Below are 22,394 nucleotides of genomic sequence, written 5' to 3' on the forward strand. Positions count from 1 at the left end.
CAACGGAGGAGATGGGGAAATCTCATGTATGAAAACCCAGTATAAGAGTAGGGAAAAAGAAATATAAAAAGGTCAGCATGGCTAGCATTTTCACATGGCTAGCATTTTCACACACAGAGCAGTAAGGTTACATAAAATTATAAATTTTAAATTATTAAAATATCTAATGGAAGTAGGCACTTATGAGTGACAGTACCTCGAGCGCACGTCACCAGCCTACACTACAGGAAAAGGTACATTTCCCGACGCTTTTTTTCCGACGCTAGGGAAAAGCGTCGGGATAGTTTTGATCAGCGCGAAATTTTACCGACGCTTTTTAGAAGCGTTGGTACATCTTTAGAATCGACGACGCTTTTAAGCGTCGCGGTAAGCTGGACCTACGACGACGCTTATAAGCGTCGTCGTAGGCCAAATCCTTTCCAACCCTCTCTGCCTTAAAAAGTCTCGTCTCGTCTCCTCTCCTCTCATTCAAAAGGGTCCCCATCTCCTCTCCTCTCCATCTCGCTTCCCGAGCTCCGATCGGCGTCCCCGAGCTCCGATCGCCTCTCCATCTCGCTTCCCGAGCTCCGATCGGCGTCCCCGAGCTCCGATCGCCTCCCCATCTCGCTTCCCGAGCTCCGATCATCGTCCCGCGCCGACATCAATCCATCGCCTCCCCATCTCGCTTTTCGAGCTCCGATCGGCGTCCCGCGCCGACATTAATCCATCGCCTCCCCATCTCGCTTCCCCGCCACCGTCGACCTCGCCCTCCGGTTCCTTCTTCTTCTCTCGTTTCTTGCATTTTTTGCTCTTGGCGCTTCTAGTATTTTGTGTTGATTTTTGGGGGTTTTTTCAGATCCCTTTCCTTTCTTGGTGATTGCAGGTGCTTCCGGGATAGTTGATATTCCAGTCAAGAAGATGCAATGGCTTTAGGAGAAGCCCTGTTTGATGAAGAGCTCGGCAAACCTATAGGGCAGATTGTTGCCGTATGCGGCCGCAACCAGATACTGAGTTCCACATTGCAGTCAATTAAGTGGAGGGTCCCTGTGAAGGTGGTGTAGCTGGTCTGAGATAATAATTAACAAGCCTGCATTGTTGGTACATTTTAAGCTTTTGTTTGTTGAGAGCTGTTCAATATTGCCTTTGTTGTCAGATTAGAGGATTTGAGACCCAGATGGAGAAATGGATGGGTGCTTGTGATTGTATCATAACAAAGGTACCATGGTTTCCTAGATGTCCAGATCAGTCTGCTAAGGAGTTTTTTTTCAGATGGCTTCAATGTGCTCTCGTGTTTGTAGGCAGGGCCTGGTACAATTGCTGAGGCATTGATCAGGGGACTTCCTATCATCCTCAATGACTTCATACCTGGACAGGTCAGTGTCTACTCCCTACTGCCCTGCCATCTCTGTTTCATTCCAACCTCATTAAGTGCCCATTGACATGTTCTCCATTAAAAGGGCTATATGCCATAGCTAGGCCTCTTATTCAAACTACTGGTTGTAGTCTGAATCAACAAGATTGGTGTTTAGTTAGCTGCCATGTTCTAAGTGCATGGAGAACTGTAACAAGACTGGTATTTACAGAATGAAGTTATGGATGATGTATCATGATGCATGAATCTCTACACAAGTGTGTGCATGCATATCTGTATCTCCAACTTCATAAAAACCAAAGTACAAGACCATCTGCATTTACTCCTTGGAAATATGACTCTGGCCTTGGGTCTCATTCTGGTCTTGCAGGAGGTTGGCAATATCCCATATGTAGTAGACAATGGAGCTGGAGCTGGACTCTTGGCGCTTCCGTGATTGCAGGTGCCTCCGGTTCCGACTTCACAAATTACATATAGATAGTTTAATATGTTTGATGTGTAAGCAAGGTAATCAAAAATACCTTATTATATATGATGAGACAGTAATTGTACAATATATTCTTTTTCTTTCCCTATGTTAACTAGATATTTACATCAGAAAGAAAAACTTTAACCAGATATTGGCCTTCATTATTCCTAAAGAGTCCTATATACATCTCAAATCATAAGTTCGAAGGGGCATCTTTCAAAGTTATGATTATTACATATTTTGCTATTTTTCAGAGGGCAAGGCATGAAAAGCTTACTCAGAAACTTAGAATTATTATTATGCTACTTCGGAAGGAAGTTATTGAAATGGCCTAGCTGCCAAATAGATATCCACTTGCTATGAAAATAATTGCATTTTAATTTCTGCATGACAGCAATTTGTTACATTAATCTCATCATATAAGCTTGTCTTTCAAATTATAGGAAAGGAAGCATCAGTGATTCGGCATAAAGTTTTAACTTCTTTGACTTTTTGTAAAACAATAAGCCACAAGACAACTCATGTATATATGTATTTTGACCTTTATAATTTACATTCGTATTTTTATTTTTTTTAAAAAAATAGCAATCCCGACGCTTTAAAGCGTCGGCCAAAATACATTTGCCGACGCTTTAAAGCGTCGGCGAAAACGCAAAACTGGTTGGTCTTTATCGACGCTTTAAAGCGTCGGAAAATCTGTTTTTTCCGACGCTTTAAAGCGTCGGCGAAAACGCAAACTGGATTGGGCTTTATCGACGCTTTAAAGCGTCGGGAAAGCCGTTTTTGCCGACGCTTTCATTAGCGTCGGCAAATCCATGTTTTTGCCGACGCTTTCTCTTAGCGTCGGCAAAAACCGGACCCACGCCCACCTGCCCGACGTTTGACCCATGCTTTGGGTCGCGTGGGCTGGGAATTCGCCGACGCTTATAAGCGTCGGTAGAGACAAAAAAAAGCGCCGGGAGTTATTCCTTCTTTTGTAGTGCTATCTGGGCTGCCGCCATCCGGCTCAGAGCCATACCCCTCATGATGGGGACTGACAGTACCTCTGTCACTTGGGCCACTCCACCGAGGCTATAAATAGCTCGATCAGGTAATTCCTAAGGGACCTTTTGGCTGGACCAAATTTGCCCACTCTAACTTGATCGTCGAAGGGTCCTCACCGAGAACACCGGTGAGGCTCTGTACAGGTCCGTGGCCGTCGCGCAGGAGGTGGCTTCCGTCTTCCCCTTTTCAACACCGGCGGCTCCCTCGGCTCCACCAGCATGGTCACCCTCGGGCCAGATTTGAACCACAACAGTTATTAATGCAAAAAATGCTTAGATTGTCCGTATGCCTGTATATTAATTAGTTCCTGCTAGTGTAAGTGTGTAACTATTCAATTGAAATTTGTACTCTCAAGTTGAAGTTTGTACTCTGAAGAAAGAACTTATTTATTTATACTTTTGGTGGCATATTTTTGTCCTTATATAAATTTGAAATATTTGTTACTTATTCAGTTATTTGTCATAGGTATACATCGTTAATTTTTTTGTTTTTATTGTATAAAGTAGCATTTTATGCTCATGATTTTATAGTATAATGATCGTAAACTGATGTTGCTTCTTTGCTTTATGCAGGATTGGTGGTAATCTATCTTAACTGATGTTCTTGATTGTTTCTGCCGAGTGGGTGATCTTTTAGCTGTTGTCGAATGGATGGAGGAAATTGTGGTTCATTATGCATGTTCTTAGTTATGTAATTCTAAAATTCACTGAACATGATGCTGATGTTGTGATGCATCCTTTTGGATTGTCATATGGGGTAGAATTTTGTTGTGATATTGTAAATTGTAATGCTGTGATGCTAATACTGTGACCGTTTGTTTGGATTATTTGGATTGTCATTTGTCATATGGGGTTGAATTTTGCTTTGAAAAATCCTGTGATGCTAATACTGTAACCAGGTTTGCTTTCAAGTTTGATTCTTTATGAATAGCAATTGCAACAGTGTTCACTTCTTCAAATGTTTATGTTTTAGATGGAAAGTTGCACCTATTTAAATGTTTTAGATGTAGGAACTTGCAGTCTAAATGTTGGGCAAGTTGATTTTGTTTTAATCTCTATGCTCAATGTGAGGCATAATAATATTTCTATCTCTTTCTTATTCCAAAAAGACTCTGTCAGTTTGCCTTCCGAACATCGGTTGATCCAGTTGAAGAAGCTAGATCTGAAAATCCACTTCAATGGCAAGTATCTTGCTTCAATTTTAGTATCCCTACTCAATGGTTCTCCAAATCTGCAAGAGCTTACAGTTGAGGTAAGTTGTCCAGAATAATTTCTTCATTACATTAGTATCATTTTTTTGGTGAAACGTATTCTGAACCTGTTTTGAATGTAACAGATAGATAAGTTCCATGTATACACAGAAATCGTTGAGGCAGATTATTGGGATAAACAGATACCTTCGGCTGAAAACTGCTACACTATTCTTCCATTATAGGTTTGTGGAGGATTGCATTGGTTTTCCTAAATTTCTGTTGATGAATGCATGTGCTCTGGAAAAGATGAGCATCAATTACACTCTGGAAAAAAAAGAAAAAACTTTTATTTTCATGCTTCCAGGAGGAACTGTTGAGCTTGCAAAAGGCTTCATCTGATGCTGTATTGGAGTTGACGCTTATTGAATTAAAAATACATAGATCCGGACCAGACCCGACCCGAATGACCCGTCAGGGTTGGCATAGATCCGACCCGACCCGATTTTCAACCGGATCAAGTCTGGGTCCAAAATTAGGACCCGAACAAAAAATCAAGTCGGGTCGGGTTCTGGAGCAACTTCAAATGGTACACTCACTGCTGCTTATGATGAAGTTTTATTGGTGCTGTACAGTTAAATGTGATCCCCAATGGTCATCAATAGGTCCGAAGAAGTTACATGGTTTAGATTTAACAATTGTTTCACATAAATGATGTTTAAGATGTGCTATTATGATTCTGCTCTTTCTAGCAAAACGTCTACTGAAAGTGATGTAATTGCTTTTAAAACTTCCAGAAACTTGAATGCTTACTTGCATTCCAGGCATTTTCCTTAGATATGAGTGTTTCTTTAAAACACCACTACGTACACCATACATTCCGCACAGATTCCTGATTCTAGCAACCAAGGAGGTTCAGCTGCGGCCGAAAGGTCCAAGCAGAAACAACAGCGTAGAATTATAAAAAACAGAGAGTGGGTTAAGAGGAGAAGAGGAGCAATACTGACTTGAAAGTTTTTTTTGGCTGGGAACCATACAAAGCCTCGAGGCATTTCATTATCATCAATTAAAAAATTGGAAAATGCCCGAGATTTGATAGGTCATGAGCATCCAAGAGGTTGTAGCATATTTGAAAACCATGCCTCTCCCCTATCTTCTGGGCTCAAAATCAATAGAGGAAAAAGCCTTTGTGCATGTTCTCTGTGGAGCATGCTAGTGAACTTTGAGATGTCATGCAACTCGATATTCTTCATGTAACAGGAATACTTTTGCTTGAGATGATGAAATCATTCATGTAAGCTATGGGATAAGTGCAATGTCTTGTGGTTCACACAAGTCAATGGTTGGTGCAATTCCTGGGTATGTCCTCGTCAAAAGATTTAACTTCACCTCCTTTACCAACATAGTGTTTCAGTAGTCAAGGTCCTGGAAAACTAGAAACAGGCAATGCCATGATTACTGTAGATACCCCTTTCTTATATTAACAAAACAGAATCTGGAGCCTAGGAACCATTGACAAATTTTAATCCCAATTCACCATCCAACAATTTGGTAAAATCTTCAGTTGAAGAAGATAGATGGTGTCAGAGAATAAGGTTTACATACAGAATTTTATGCTTCCCCATATCCAAGAGCAGTTACTGGTGATCAAGGCTCATTCATCAGGCCCAAAATCATCATCGGATGCGCCTTCCAGAAATGAGCCAAGAGACTTGCGTAATATGCTGAAAGATTTGTCATCCTGGATCACATTGACATAAAGTTGCATCATTGGAAGTAGATTGTGGGAAAGTAGAATACATGCAAACTTTGAAATTACATCACTAGAAAAAAGAATATGAAAACATTTCAACACGTCTATATGTCCAAAACAGAAAATCAAATATATTGAGCAGATTCTTTCCGAAAATAATATATTAGATTATAAATCTACAGTTGAATCTTTTCCCCTTTTTTTCTCTTTCGAATTGATATATCTTTATACACAAGTTTTATATAGAAACCACATTCGTATATCTGGTATAGCATGCATAAGTGATTGTTAAACACCTAAGCATAATGTATAAAAAAACTGGTATAACAATGCACGACACTCCCACCATTGCAGGGTCTGAGAAGGGTCAAACGTATGCAGCCTTACTCCTACATATAGAAAGACTGTGTTTCGAACCCATAACCTCCAGGTCATAATAGAACCTTACTGTTGCACCATGGCTCACTCTTAGGATGAAAATTATAATACATCAAGATAATGATGACTAATTGGTCACTCCCTACTTAATTAAAGTCTAAACATGTTGAGCTTAAATATGCTTATCAAGATCAGGCAAGCACAAGAAGAAAAGGCAAATTTTGAAACCAACTAGAAGAGGAGACTTGGCTAGCTTCAACAACAAATTAACAACAATGTTGCTAGAAAGTTTTGAATTGAAAGCAATTTATGACCTATAATGGGTATCCAATAATTGAAGGGTAAGTCACATGAGCATCTGAATGAGATACTAACTTGAAATACAAACAATTCCAACCAGTAACTACTAACAAATGTAGAAAATCAAACACATGCAAGTCGAGAATAATAACTAAAAAACTACAACTAGTCATTCAAATCTTTTGAATCCACAAATGCAACACATGATGGAACAAACTGAAAAAAAGATATTCTGATCATAAGGAGCAAAAAAGAACCACAGCCTGGTGGAAAGCTTAAACTTACTATAATCTTAGAAATGAAGAAAGCATTTTTCAAAAATATGTACAATATTAGTTAAGGTTAACTTCTATAGAAAACAATTAGAACCCTAACAACATCAATTATACTTCTTCATGAAGACACTAACTACTTGAACTAACACAGAACAGATTACGTCTATTACTTATCTATCATTTAGGAAGCAAACCGAAAATATGACACTACAGTAGTGTATCTAATATAGTCAGTGGTGCATATTCTTTTACTATTTTCAGGAAAAGGGTGAATGCTATGGCTCCTTCATATTCTCATCGATTTGGTTTTATTAAAATAGAGGATTTTTGTAGGTTCTTGAACCAAGATGAAGCAATCATAGGCAGAGTATCTCTCAATGCCAACAGGAATGGGGATGATCCAGCACTACTCTGGTGGAGCTGACCATTAGAAATTGGTGGTTATAACTGTTTGCTGTGATAATTAAAACAGAGTTTCATTAGCATTCTTCAATGTTTAGTTCTCTATGAATCATTGCAGAAAAATGGTATAAGTAGTTCCCAACCTGAATAGAGGAGCATTAGAACGCTATATATAACTTCAGACATAAATGAATATACTTCTTCAACCATTGACATATCTGTCTGTTACTAACAAGCACCCACAATGAAAATATCCTTGTAAAAAGTTGAACTTTTTTATTGTAATAAAATCCAGTGCATGATAAATTAACTCCTTTCTTGTTTCCTAAGTTGCATGCATTGCACTTGCTTGAATAAGATGTAAACACAGCTATACGTTTTTTCAATTAATAAAAGATTTTGTTCAAGTCTTATTACCAAAAAAGAGAGATCTTGTTCAAGCATATTTTTCAAATGATTGAATCAGAGGCATCATCAAAAAGTCCTTGTCAAATCAGTCAACTATCACCCATAATGAGTCTTATGTCCTTTATATTATAAAGAGAAATTGTTTTACTTGGCCAAAATAAAAAAAAACGAGTCGAGGCACAAAAACAACGTAAGTAGCATCTGTTTTTTGACTCCAAAAAATTAAACATCAAATCTTATTCCAAACATCATCTAGTATGGAGTCAACACAAAATGAACTTGGAAAATAGAAGTAATGATAAACTTGATGAAGGTCGCCAAGTAAGGTATAAAGCTAAGTTAACAGAAATGAAAACTCAGGCATCTAAAACTTAATCTCCAATACTTTTTTTGGTATGTCGTCTTGACTCATTTTTGGAAGTAAAACAAGTTTCCTCAGGGAATGTGTTAGAGAAGTTAGACTGTCATACAATGAAAATAAGTTAAATCAATTCAACAATTTGCTGCAGAAAGGAAAAGATGAATCTTAAGCTATAAAGCACCATGAGAATTCATGTTGAATTTTAAGCTATATAGCAAGGAATCCCACAATGTTGTGAAGTTTTAGCCTTGTCTTATCCCACAAACAGTAGTTAGGCTATTTTCAATACCTTGGGTAAAGAGTGATGCTCCTGAATGGTGGGCAAGTCGAACAATTACAATCCAGTTTTGAAGATCCTAAAGTACCAAAAGTTTATAATGAAGTCCTTGTCAAAAATGCAATAATTAAATCAAGTCTGATTATGTTTTCAATGAAGTTGAGTTTTATATATTAAGACAGCTGAAAATAATGCTTTACAAACTTCTACAGAAAAATGAGGTTTATAACTAGGCTTGTGGATGATGGATTTGCAAAGCATGTGGGACAAAAAAGAACGCAGCAGTCATTCTAATCCAAGGGCTGAATCTTATATGTAAAAGGACAAGGCTAGCAAGATCATGGTTGAACCTCGTAAGCCAAGAACAATCAATTATCCAAAGGTTTATGTACTCATACATGGGAAAAGAGGATATGTAGCTTCATCTTTGCTTGCATTTATGAGAATCTTTCACCAAATAGAAGCACCAGCATGACATCTTATGAAATGGGGCAACTAAGGAAACATTGAATTAAATTAAGCCATCATGAGCTTAAGGCAAATCATCATGCAGCCTTCAGGCTTAAAAACTGCACAGATTGACGTCAAATCACCTTGAAAAGTTTGGCATTCCTTCACATATGAATCTTTCCCTAGATAGCCTCCTTGCATAAGATTGACATCAGAGACCTCCATATATGTCTCCATCACATTGGAATTGTCCCGCATTATGGTCTTTCCCTAAGTAGCATTTTCGATTCTTATCTTAGGAAGCTTATGGCTCATCTAGTCATAGAAAAGTTTTGGTATTTGACTAGAAATATAATAAGAGTCTTATGTTAGTTATCAAAAGGATTGATTATCTGAAATTTAGAAATTTTGTGCAAGGCCCATAGTACCGGTTTCAGTACCCATAATGGTACCCAATAGGTATCTGTTAGTACTGTCCTGGTTTTGGCACTGACTAAGGATGTACCAAGTATTCATTCGGTTTCCCACCAGTACAGGGTCCTGAAAACCATGATTTGGTTAATTGCATGTTCCTCTCCTTTATTTATGGATAGAAACTTACTAAGATTTATCTATCAGGTTCAGACTCTAAAAAGGGAATAATTTTCTCCTGTAACAACATCTTATACAGGCCTGATAAAGACTCAAACCAACTTTTCTTCCATCTTGAAGAAAGCACTCATCGAGGTTGTATGTGTTCTATAGTTTTCAATAAGAAATTCAGCATTTCTTAAACACAGCACATACACGACCCCAACCCCCTCCAAAAAAAAGAGAAAAAGGAAAAGAAAAGAAAAGATTTACTTAGCATGAAGCTGCTTTCTTCTTGATGTATGGTTGATTCACCAAGTTTCTTACTTTAGTCCCTTACTGCTTGTTTTATCATTCTTTCAATTTCCTTGGTCTGAAATTCAAGTTAATAATGAAACATTACTTGCAAAATAGCAGATGGCATGATACTGTTACATCTCTTTGAGTAAGAAAATAATTTTAACTGGCAATGAGGCATGAATCAGTCACAATGTACCATAGTCGACTTAAATTGCTGTGATGAAAACTGACATGTTAAAGCATCATAATAATCATCCCCATTCATTAGACAAACTATTTGCTCTTCCAAAACTTGTGTTGATACAACATGAAATAAAGAGCTGAATTATTTCTACAAGGAACTGATCAAAGGAGACAAATCTCTTCCAAGAGTGGATTATTTTTCTCATTTATGGTTATAAAATTTATGAATAGTATAAATAGATTATCTTGTTTGGACTGTGTGATTACCTGTTAAACAAAACTGGTTAAGAACTAAATTTCAACCAAAGACAGAAGAATCTGAGTCATGCATCGCAGTAGTAAAAGAAAGAAATAAAGTTACTTATGCCATAATAGATTATATAATCCATACTGTTCAGTCCGTGCTTTCCTGTTTGATGTCCTCTGTTCTGCTTCTTCCTCGAGCGCTTTCTCTGGCTACTAGGAACCTGTATTGAGCATCATAGGATTGCATAGATGGCCCATCCAGATCATTTACCTGGTTTTGTTCAGCATGATAAGATCCATCAGATGACTCGAACACAATCCTCTTTAATCCTGAAGGTAGAACATCTTGTGAAAGAACTGGCGGTGATGTGCCCCCTCCAATTGGTCCAAAACTTTGTTCGCATGGATATTCTTCTATAGGTTTCTTAGCTTCAAGAAGTGGTTCTGTCTCTGCAGCAGCAGGACGTTGCCCCAAGAGCAATTGCTTATGATTTGCAACACCAGCTAAGTCGTCATTTGCTGGGGCAGCCTGAATTTTTTTTCTTTTCACAGTACTGCCACTAGAGTCATTCCTTGCCTGCTGTCCCGAGGCTGCATTTCCCAGATGTGATAAACCTGAGTCATTGTTCTTTTGTATTGCAGCATACAATTTACCCTTGGATTTTACAATTTCAGACATGATAATCCTTGTATCAGAGTGAGCTGCAAAACATTATGAATGATTAAAGTGACTCTATGACTTCTTAATACATGCTCTAAATTAACCAGGTACAAATCAAGTAAGCACAATAAAGAGAACCTAAGATGGATTGAATAACAGCACGTGCAGCAATCTGTTCTGCTTCCTTCTTGTTTCTTCCTGCAGCACCTGTATAAGTTTTTCCATCAAAAACCAAAGATGATATAAAAGAAGGAAGCAGCACCCCTTCTAATTGAGATGTTGTGTATGCAGGCTTCTCTATATACATCTTCACTGCATATTCGTGAAGGATAGACTTGCAGAATGTAGTATCCTGAAAAGTGGCAGATAAAGTCAGATATTTTGATATACATAATCTTTCAAATGGCAAAGTTTATGCTATAAAAAAAAATCAGAAACTCAAACATGATGTCATGAATAACACATAAGCAAAGTCATTATCAGTACCATCATTATCAACTATTTCTTCGAGAACATGTCTAGCATTTTTATACACAGACTAGTAAGTGTACATAGAACCATAAATTTTAAATTATTAAAATATCTAATCCACCAGCTTAACAGATTTTAGTTTTCAACTGAAGCATAGTTAGGTGGGATATTGTGATGCTCAAAAAAAATTATGGGTAAAACATTCGTCATGATTAATGACAATACTGATTACAGCAGAGAAAGACAACTCAAAATAGTGGGGGACTTCACATTAGCAAAAGTAAAAATAATTGCATTCAGTTATAACTGAACAAAAGATTATGAAGCTCCAAAGTAAAAGTTTACAGTATTAGGGGCTAATTTCAAGCAGTTCCAGAGCTATATCAATTAGTTTTTAGTATGAAAACAAAGTGGGTAGAATGGCTTATCTCGCCCTTCCAAATGATAAGAAGTTATATTGCTTTACTGAGAAATTAACTTGCAATGCTCTCATTTTTAAGTAACACAAAGCTGGAGATAAGATATCATGGCTCATCTCACTTCCACAAGTGAACTTGTGAATGCATACATGTGCACACATTATTATGTAATGGTTGCACCCAACAAGTAACATGAAGTGAAAGTCATGAAGTCCAATTACTTAGTAATATATTTCAAATGCAAACAAATGATACAACATTCTTTGCCCTTTGTTACATGAACAATTGATCTGAAACTTTAGACAACACGTGAGACTGACAAACAAATCATATGACATCTACTGCATTATTTTCTCAAATGATCAACTGACCTGAAAATAAAGCATTGTGGTTATGATTTATATTCCATGATCTTGATGCTTTTTGTTGGGTAATCTTAAATTCACCTAAACCTTATTTTGTTTTATAAGCAACATACTGAATTCACAAACAAACGCATGACTTAGCAAAACAATCACAAAGAAGGAACAACAAATTTCTTAATCTTCTTAGGGTATGACTATATAATTAAAGAATACAAGGCAGCCTTAAATCTCTCGATAAGATATATTCGGATATGACATCCATTGCATCATTTTTTTTTCAATGATCAACTGATCTGCAAATGTCCTATAAAGCATTGTGGTTATGATTTATATTCCATGATTTTCATGCTTTCCGTTGGGTAATCTTAAATTTACCTACATGGAACATATGTGCCTGCCTAACCCTTGTTTTGCTTTATGAGCAACATCCTGAATTAACAAACAAATGCACGACTTAGCAAAACAATAACAAAGAAGGAACAAAAGATTTCTTAATCTTCTTAGTGGATGACAATATAATTAACGAATAAAAAGTAGGCTTAGATGTCTCAATATAATATCGTAGCAGTTCTTTTTGTGTTAGCTCTCTTGTTTTATGTACAAGTATCAAAGCAAATTAAGAAACAAATAACTCAAATTGCAAGACCAGTGGCATCAATTTTTGGAGTATGGACATACACACACTACACAACATTTGGAAGCGTAAAAATGTTGCAATGACAAATTTAAATGAAACAATAATTAGATAGATTCAACATACTGCATGAATTAGGGGAATTCCTTCATCCTTTATCTTCCTAGATATGCCTTCAAGAGCAAGTTTTGCCACGTCTTGCTCTGCTTCTTTTCGACGAGGAAATGTCCGAGATGACATGAATGTCACTCCATCTATCAGAACAGTAGATCTAAATTGTGATGCATATGGATGCCCTTCATTAACAGTTTGATATATTGGCAAAGGTATGGATGACCTTTGAGCATATTCTTGTAAGCGGTTTTTATGCATGAATTGCTCTGTCAATACATGAAGAGCAAAATTGAATTAATCAAAAAAAGAAACATCCATTCAGTTAACTGAAGATCACCTGACTTTCTATATAACAAAGAAAATCCATAACATTTAAATGAAACTAAAATTAGTACAACATGTATTTCTTTTTCATTTATAAAGAATCAAATTCAAATTCCATCACTCAAAAGAAAAAGAACCAAAAAAATAATCTGATCATACGAAGAAAAAAGATAACCAAGAAAAACTGCAAGTATATTAGCCAAATCCTGCCCTACTCAAATATATACTATTCCAGCAGTTTACCTCCAGCAACATCAATCCATGATCAACCCTTAGAAAAATCCATCTCAATTAGGCCATGTCCGCTAGGCATTATTTGAGAAAACCCATTACAATCTAAAACTAAAGTAGATTTAAAAAATATTTGCAAGTTATTTAGAAAATTAACCAGACAAACCCACAAATTAACAAAACTTCTTTCATGCAAGAATTGCAAAATGAGAAAGCTGAGAAAATAAACTAATAATATTCTGTAGCATTAATGTTGCTAATAAAAATAGGAGCGAAAGTTACTATCCTGCTATCTTGTAGAAATGGTCACAGTTATTAACTTAAATCAGTAACTAACTACTTGCTGATAATCATGTAATACAATGCTTTGAACAACAAATGGGTGAAAGTAATACATAACACCCAATATCAGTATAACAAAACCTAGGTGATCCCCCACATACTCTATCAGCAAAGCACTTAACAAGAGGAGGTTAGGCTAGTCAATGTAGACTGGTTAGATTTGCCTTTTAGAATCAAATTTTTCATCACATATACAACTTCTGCAAAACTAAATTAAACATCCCACAGGACTCTTGTAACTCTCTCATAGTACACTTACTTCTGAAAATTTCTTAGTTAACTAATTAGCTTAATTTATATAGTCATAGCACTAACAACAATAGGTGATCCACAGACAATTTAATTTTCAAAGTTTAAGCGACCAGTAATACAACTGCATACTTCCTATAATCCATAGCCTCGCTTCTCAAGAGAACACAGCCTTGCCGGAGAGGACATAAGCATCAACCCCCTTCCCCCTTTTTTCTAGTTTTAATCTATTTTTCCTTTTATCATTGATAGGAAACAAAAAAAAAAAAGAAATTAGATGTTGTGATTATTCTAAATTATCAGTGGATATATAGGCTGCTAATTTGTTCATGGTACAATATTTTTTTATTTTTTGTATGAGTCCTTTATGATCTCTATCCCTTAACACTAAAAAACTAACACCGTTGCTAATCCAAGTAGGAAGGGCGTTAAAGGAATAGGAGGCCAGGTTTTTATCATACGATAATTACAAGATCACGATTCTTAATGGGGATAGATGACTACGCCACACTGTAATGGGAAAAAAAATTATGGTGACTAATTGAAAGATTTAAAAATTTAGGATCAAAATATTTCTAATTCAAATTTGAAGGGTACGATGTAATTTTCTATTTAAAATAATATATATTATGTATGTGTTCTGTGTGCTCATCCTAAGATAATTATAAGGAGAGGTAATAAAAAAGAGATAATTTTAGGACAAAAGATAGAAAATAAAAGTATTAACTAATGTGAAGCACCCATTAGACCACATATCATTCAATTAGTCAAGCATATACTGTCCGAGATGCTCCAAAGAAATCTCGCACTACCCTGATCAGAATGTACATGGTTGTCCCACTAGAAAAACTATTATCAAATGATAAATTGCTCAATGAAGGGGAAAACTACAATAAAAATACTAATAATGAAAAACACAATTACCGATCACTAGAATTCTTCATGGTTGAATAAATTAAAAGTAAAGAAAAAACTCATGACGCCCCAATATAGTGTTGTTGTTAAAGCCTATTTCAATATTAGAACAAGGGACATGATTAAAGAGATGTGCTATCTTGGCAAGAGATTCTAATATACTGCTCAAATTATAAGAGTAAACTCTATCACAAACTCACTTCAACAATAACTTTTAATTGGTAAAATTCAATAAAAATCAGGATAAAAAATCTCAAAGTACCCTGACCAAGTACATGATGGTCCAACTAGAATAACTAGAATCAAACGATGAACTTCTCAATGAGAGAAAAAAAAGAAAAAGAAAAAGAAAGCCTACAAATAAAACACTAATAACATTGAATAGTCATGCAATTACCAATCGCTAGAATTTGTTATGATTGAATGAATTAAGGGTAAAGAAAACTCATGTGACCTCAAAATAGTATTGTTGTTAAAGCTCATTTGAATATTAGAATGAGAGATACGATTACCAAAAGCTCATTTGTTTTTTTGGAATTTTGTTTTTCCAATGGGCGAGAGGTGATGGGGTTGGGGTGGTAGAATGTCATAAAATCTTGAATGGTATTCATAAATTTAGGATGGTCGCCTGCATCTCCTACCAAGCTCCATCTACAACTATTTATATGACTCGAAAAATATTTTATAATTTTTTTACTAGTTTAGATTAATTAGTTTCTAAACTACGAAGAACTTAATAGTTTCATTGTCAGCATTATAGCTTTGAAGCCGTCCTCCAAAACCCCCCTTTTTTTAATAACATCTGCTGCAGCCTGGCAATTAGGAGGTATTTAAGAATGCTTATCCATATTGCATTAATAGAGGAAACAGCCTGGCTACCGGACAACTGCAGATCCAAGCAAATAGATTTTCTAAAGAGGGAATTTCCTGTAGAGTTTCAATAGGGAGGCCGAGGCCAACAAGCATTGATCCATCTTTATACCAGAAATGTGGTTTAACATTTCCCTTTTGTTTAAATGGAGTTATGTATTAAAGATTACATTGGAAATACTAAAATTTGATAGGGCCCATCCAATGTTTTAGGCCAAGAAGCAGATTAATACAATTGCAGACTTTTCTTGATATTCCTCAGCTTGAAGTTTGTCAGCTAATGCAATGGAAATGGAACTCAGCATGAGTCTCAGGCATTGTTGCTTTCAAACCTGAACTGGGCACGACTGGGTCCAGTCCACAATCATGGGCTTACCTGATCGAGGCTGAGAACCATATACGGACTGGTTCCACATCTTAACCATGAAAACTTAAAAAAATTACTTGTGCAATCAGCGATTCAGAAGAGGGATGTTGCTTCTTCATAGACTATCAGAACAGAAAATATACAGATAAATGAGAGTAATTAACAAATTAAAAATCTCTGATGAAAAAAAAAAGTAGGAATAATAAAATTAACCTACTGAATGAAAGAAACCTTTTTTCCCTTCAAAAATACAAATACCACCAGGCGCTCACGACAAGTCATATTAATCTTCCAGCAACAATGCGAACATATGGTATAGTTGAGAAAACTACAAACATGTAAATTTCAATATTATTATTCAAACATACCCTGCATATTCGCAAGTAGTGGGGGGTCCTTGTACCCCGTTGCTTCATCATGATGACTATGTGCTCGAGTTTCAAAAGATGCATCACAAGACTGACCTTGATTGATTGCTCAATTTCTTTCTTCCCATGTTCTTCTTCAGCAACTTGCTCAGGCAAATCTTCTGCTTGTTCCGATTCTATGCCTGCAAGTTGATGAGCAGTTTTAAGCTACAGGGAGCATAATGCATTAAACTTAAAATGGCAGCATCTGCAAACTATAGAGGCATGCATGTGAATGATACTTTTCTTTGCAGGCCTGCCTCTCTTCCTTGTCTTTAACTCCTCCTGTGAATATTGTTTCATGCTCTGGGAACAAGGAGAAAAAATAGTCAATTGGAAAATTGAATCATGAAGTCCAAACATAATTATTATCAAACTAACTACAATAGCAAGGTCTCACAAATAATTAGGAGGCACTGAAAAATACTTTTCTATTCTTGACCTGAAATTTTGAAAAGAAGAGGCCAACAAATAATTAGGAGGCACTGAAAAATTTCGACACACATTCCTAAGCAGAAGGGTCGAACAAAGATGCAAATATCACTGCATGAAAGGATCAACCACAGGAATATGAAATCCTATTATACATGACCATGGATTAAAATGTTCATTGCCATGCTTGAACAACCATAAACTTAAAAGTAAAATCATCAACCACTCCATTGAATTGCTAACATGTAATTTTCTTTTAACTTTGGTGTATACCTCTATATTGTTTCCAGTTACATAAAAGCAAAAAGAATCTCTCTAAAGACTCTAACTTCCAATTTAATTCTAATGACTGATTACAATTATTGCACGTACAAAGATATAGGATAACCAGGAGTTCACATTAGCCATATCGACTCTTTTGAACCCATAGAAAAGCAAATTGTACTTGAAAATCTAGAAAGCTAAAAAACAGAATAAAAACAAGAAATCAATTTATGGTGATCAAGATGGAAGGATGCAGAGTTTTTAAGAAGACTAAGATACCCAGATATCTCAGCTCTTATGTAACAATCAGGATATCTAAATAGTGTCTAATACAGTAAAAAAGAAAGACCAACTATCATCTTGGCATTGTGTACAGTAGACAATATCCATGAAAAGAACATGTCCAAATAGTCTAAGTTGATCATAACATCTTGGCCGATATCAGTGGACATCTAGCTGATACAGAAAGAGAATGATTTTATCCAAACAAAAGACCACAGATGTATGATGTCATGCCCACATCAATGCAGTGTATTGTATTGCATTGTATTCAATTGTATTGTGTGGTGACAAGCCATATCAGCAAGTGCCCGACACTGGTATAGACTTATATATCATCCAAAACCTAGGTTGTTATGGAATACCATGTGTCACATTGACTTGCTGGCAAGACTCTGAGATAATAAATATTTCGTAGAACATATGCAGGATTGAATTGTAGGTGATAGGGGATAGAAATACTACAAGGCATTGAAAGGCCAACATATGAAACAATAAGAAAGTGCTAACTTGAAGCCATTCATACCTGGGAGGAATAGCTGATCCACTGCCCATCCTCCCATACCTGGCAGGATCTCATTTCGAAACAATTAAACTCCATCTCCTCTTCATGATGCTTCAACTTGACAATGTACTTTGACCCATTAGAAATCTGAGTAACAACTCCTAGCGACCACCCGCCATGGTAAAGCACCTCAACAACATCATGTAACCTGAAATCCTCATCGTCTAATGCAAGGGGAGGTGGAGGCCTAATGTGTTGAGCATCAACAATCTCCGTCGACAACTCTCTGTCAGTGACAGCTCTCGGGGTCTTGCAATCCACCAAAAATATGGACTTGCTGATCATACTAACAATAGTAGCTGCAAGCCAAGCAGCTCCATAGTTCTTGCTTTCCCGGCTGACCTCGACCTGTGCTCCCACACTGAACAGTGGCTCAGCCACTTCCTGCAAGGTGAAAATATGTGAGCGAACTTCCAGCCTTAACGTGAAATGGGTTTCACATCGAATCGAGCGTTTCCCATTGTGAAAAATATTTGATTTGCCTTCCCAATTGAGTGCACGTTGTGCAGTTGGAAGTGAATTCAAATGTACAGCAAAACCACAGGAAACAAAACCATTGGAAGTGATTTGCCTTCCCTTCTGTCCATGGACTTTACGGTCCTCAACCAGCAGCCATCGGCCTTGATCAACATCACGACCATCGATTTGCCACGATCGGGAGGTTCAATGGGAGATTAGTGGAGGAAAAAAATAAAAAAAAGGAATGGAGAAGCTGGAGGCGGATCGATTTTGGTGCTTCACCGGAAGCCGGTGCCGCCGGCTGATGAGCCTCGGTATCTCCTTAGGAAGAGCCACCGGAGGAGAAGAGGGAAGCCGTCCAGTGTGATAGTTCGGGAAATCACGACGTCGGCTGCCGCAATGGATCTTCCCCTCTGATGGATCTTCATCAGAGGGGAAGGACGACGACGGGAGATGCCGGGGGGGAGAGGGATTCAGGCCAAGGCCTTCTTTAGGCCGGGGCCTTAGGCGACCGCCTCAGTCGCCTAAGGGTTGAGCCGGCCCTGTGCTGTGCTCACTATTTTATCATCGGCAAGAGATTATCGTGATTATTGCAGAGGTGTAGGATTTCTCTTACCTTGAAGGCTCCGTAAGGCCCCCGCCGCTGCCGCAGCCTGGAACCCGCCCCTGCCTCCATCGATAGCTCCTCCTACAGTTCGATGTTTAGCTCTTTCTTCCGGAGAAGCGATCGAGATCGAGATCGAGATCGAGAGAGAGAGAGAGAGAGAGGGAGGGAGCGAGAGAGGGAAGAAGGATTCTCTTACCTTGAAGGCTCCGTGAGGCCTCTGCCGCTGCCGCCGACTGGAACTCGCCCCTGCCTCCATCGATCGCTCCTCCTACAGTTGGATGTTTCGCTCTTCTTTCTTCCGGAGAAGCGATCGAGATCGAGATCGAGATCGAGATCGAGAGAGAGAGAGAGAGAGAGAGAGAGCGAGAGTGAGAGAGGAGGGAGGGAAGGAGAAGGAATGAAAGGCGTGACCCTCGCTCTTATATACCTGCAGATACGGTAATCCGCCGGACCAACTTTATCAGTCTTCCTTCGTTCCCGTTGAAGATTTGAACCTCGTTGCAATTTGAACCTGGTTCAGACTCTGGTGTGAACTGCAGTCGAAGCCAACTGAAAGCAATTGACTTCCAACAGCTTGTACCCAACTGAAAGCATGGACCATTTGGAAATATGGTAAGCAACACAATGCATTTGCATGAAAATGATATGTTCATAACCAACAAAAAGCATCACAAAATGTTGGGGGAAAAACCAAAGTCATCCCGGAACAAAGGGCCGACCAGAGGGAGCCCCTACCAGAAGGCGCCCGACCAGAAGGCGCCCGACCAGGGAGCCCCGACCAGAAGGTGCCCGATCAGGGAGCGCCGACCAGGGAGCGCCGACCAGGGAGCCCCGACCAGGAAGCGCCCGACCAGGAGGCGCCGACCAGAAAGCGTCGACCTAACGACACGAGCCAAAGGCGCCCAACTGGGCAACTGGCTCGGCTCGGCACCCGACCAGGTGCCGAACTTCGAAATGCCTTGTCCAAATATTCGACCCTGGCCTAAACTCCTTAAAAGGAGTCTGACTCTAGATACTCAATCTCACTGTATCCCGCTACTGTCGTCAAACCATTAATGCGCATGGCCTCTGCTGGCTTCCGGCGCACTCAACCATTAAATGAGCATGGTTCATAATGATCTCCGGTTCACTCAGCCATCAAAGTGTATGGCTTCTGTCATCTACGGACATCGAGCCTCTTACGGTAAACCCACTTGGCTGCTGATGATGATACGGTTCAACGACAACCTAAGAGCTCCGGCCTAATCTCCGACAGTGACACTGTTGACTCACACGATCGAGCATTAATTCTACTACATGCCAGATCGTACGGCAGGCCATCTGCCCCGCCACATCACAGGTAACCCAGCTCCCTCTATAAAAGGGGAATTCCCCCATTTGGGAGAGAGGGGAGCTAAAAACTCAGACTCTCTCTACTATTGTCTCCATCCTTACACTTGCCCCCTCTGACTTAAGCATCGGAGGGCCGGCGCCGGAAACCCCGGCCACCGGCCTCTTGCAGGTCTCCCGGAGGACGCCACGCGCCGACGGACCGCCACCCATTACCGCCGATTGACCCCGGAGCTCCCCCTTCCTGGCCCAGCGGTCCCCCGGGTCCAAATTCCAGCAACAATTGGCGCTAGAGGAAGGGCCCGAGTCGCGGCCATGAAGCTGAGAAGCAAGGGAGCTTCTAATGCCTCCCGACGTCCTCCACCTAGCCCCGAACATTCTGTCCAGAACTCTCCACCTCTGGCCGATTCGACTCCCCAAGTTCGGCCAGAGCAGTTTGATGCCCTGGTGCAGCAGGTCCAGGCCTTGGCCGCTGCCGTCCAAGGCCTGCAACCTAGGGGCATCCCAACAGCACCATTACCTCAGGCCCCGGTTCAGCCGGTGCCTCCCTTAAGTGGACCGGCCCCCCAAGGCCAAAGTCTCCACGCTCAAGCATCTTCCTGGAGAGAGCCCCCGGTGAGGGGTCTTGGCGACTGGCCGCAACCGTCAGAGGCCGAGTCAGTCTCAGGGCAACCAGCGCCCGAGCGGACCACCATGGCGATCCCCCAGAGCGACGAGCTCGACAAGAAAGTCGAGAAGCTGGAGCGCCAGATCGAGGCGCTCCACGGCAGGAGGGCGGGACGCGATGGCGACTTCGAGTTTACCACGAAGTCCCACTTCTCCCAACAAATCGAGGACGAGCCGGTCCCGCCGAGGTTCAAGATGCCCCAGGTGGAGCCCTACAATGGCACTACCGACCCCCTCGATCACCTGGAGAGTTACCGGGCCTTGATGGCGCTGCAGGGATCCTCGGAGGCCATGCTCTGCAAGGCTTTCCGGCGACGCTTCGAGGGGCAGCTCGGCTTTGGTTCGCCGGGCTGAAACCCACCACAGTCTCTTCTTTCGAGCAGCTCGGCAGGCAGTTCGCCACCAACTTCGCTGCCAGCCGACCCCAGCGACGGACTTCAGACTCCCTCCTCGACATAAAGCAAAGGGAGGGAGAGTCGCTCAGGGAATATTTGGACCGCTTCACTGCTGCAACCTGGGAGGTCCGCGAGCTGGACCAGTCAATAGCCATGTCGGCACTTAAGACTGGAGCCCGGTCTTACAAGTTTCTCTTCTCCATTGAGAAGAATTTCCCAGCCGACCTCACCGAGATGTTAGTCCGGGCGCGGAAGTACGCGAAAGCCGAGGAAGCCGTTGCTTCTAGACGGAGCGGAGCTGAGCAGACCTCCAAAAAGCAGAAAAGGGTCGTGAGGAGCGTGGCCATCTCAGAAGCCCGTCTCCGCGCCGAGCCAACTTTATCAGTCTTCCTTCGTTCCCGTTGAAGATTTGAACCTCGTTGCAATTTGAACCTGGTTCAGACTCTGGTCTGCAACCAAAGCTGCAATTTGAACCTGGTTCAGACTCTGGTGTGAATTGCAGTCGAACCCAACTGAAAGCAATTGACTTCCAATAGCTTGTACCCAACTGAAAGCATGGACCATTTGGAAATATAGTAAGCAACACAATGCATTTGCATGAAAATGATATGTTCATAACCAACAAAAAGCATCACAAAATAAGGTTTAGGTGAATTTAAGGGAAAGCAAATAGGTGCACCTAATCCTCTTTGGAAGAGGACTAGACCACCTTGCATTAGACCCCAAGCCCCACTTGATTGGGTCAAGTAGGGCATGCGTGATGAGGAGAACCCCCTCCCTTGGCCGAAATCAAAAAGAAGAGAAGAGGGGCGTGCGCCCCTCTTCTTGGCTCCAAAAGGAAAACATAAAGCTCCTAAAATGTAGGAGCTTCATGTGTCTTTATAAGGAGCTAAAGGAACAAACCCTAGAGTAATTCTTTTCCTCCTCTTTTCAGCCGTGAGCCATCTTTTCTCTTGGGGTTTTCAGCCGCCATCAGCAAAGAAAAAAGAAGAGGAGGCGTGCACCTCCTCTTGATCTTCTTCCTAAGGTCCCAACGCATGCAAAAGGGAAAAGGCTGCTAGGGGTTCTCGTTC

The 22,394-nt window shown here is 39.8% G+C and overlaps 2 protein-coding genes and 1 long non-coding RNA gene across 4 annotated transcripts; 1 reads left to right on the plus strand and 2 right to left on the minus strand.

The window, feature by feature from the left end:
- Positions 1-904: 904 nt before the first annotated feature.
- Positions 905-2,340, plus strand: LOC120109809. Its single transcript, XR_005510580.1, has 4 exons — positions 905-1,031; positions 1,133-1,195; positions 1,278-1,352; positions 1,722-2,340. It is a non-coding gene; the product is annotated as an uncharacterized LOC120109809 (long non-coding RNA).
- A 3,026-nt stretch (positions 2,341-5,366) lies between these two features.
- LOC120109808 (double-stranded RNA-binding protein 4-like) lies at positions 5,367-16,383 on the minus strand. Of its 2 annotated transcripts, XR_005510579.1 has the most exons (6): positions 16,287-16,383; positions 12,633-12,886; positions 10,756-10,969; positions 10,102-10,658; positions 5,659-5,794; positions 5,367-5,486 (listed from the first exon to the last, which is right to left on the minus strand). XR_005510579.1 is itself a non-coding variant. In XM_039123479.1 (5 exons), the coding sequence occupies exons 1-4, from the start codon at positions 16,291-16,293 to the stop codon at positions 10,105-10,107; spliced, it is 1,029 nt and encodes a 342-aa protein (XP_038979407.1). In that variant the 5' UTR covers positions 16,294-16,383; the 3' UTR covers positions 5,416-5,794; positions 10,102-10,104. The 2 variants fall into 2 exon arrangements, 1 of the variants encoding a protein (XP_038979407.1); XM_039123479.1 differs by having other exon boundaries at positions 5,416-5,794.
- On the minus strand, positions 16,334-19,293 carry LOC120109807 (protein AGENET DOMAIN (AGD)-CONTAINING P1-like). The gene is made up of 6 exons (XM_039123478.1): positions 19,128-19,293; positions 18,941-19,012; positions 17,827-18,249; positions 16,568-16,631; positions 16,383-16,468; positions 16,334-16,342 (listed from the first exon to the last, which is right to left on the minus strand). Exons 1-6 carry the CDS (start codon positions 19,185-19,187, stop codon positions 16,334-16,336), a joined length of 714 nt encoding a protein of 237 aa, XP_038979406.1. The 5' UTR covers positions 19,188-19,293.
- Positions 19,294-22,394: the final 3,101 nt, after the last annotated feature.

This window comes from Phoenix dactylifera, unplaced genomic scaffold, assembly GCF_009389715.1.
Source record: "Phoenix dactylifera cultivar Barhee BC4 unplaced genomic scaffold, palm_55x_up_171113_PBpolish2nd_filt_p 002846F, whole genome shotgun sequence".
In the NCBI taxonomy this organism is placed as follows: Eukaryota; Viridiplantae; Streptophyta; class Magnoliopsida; order Arecales; family Arecaceae; genus Phoenix; species Phoenix dactylifera.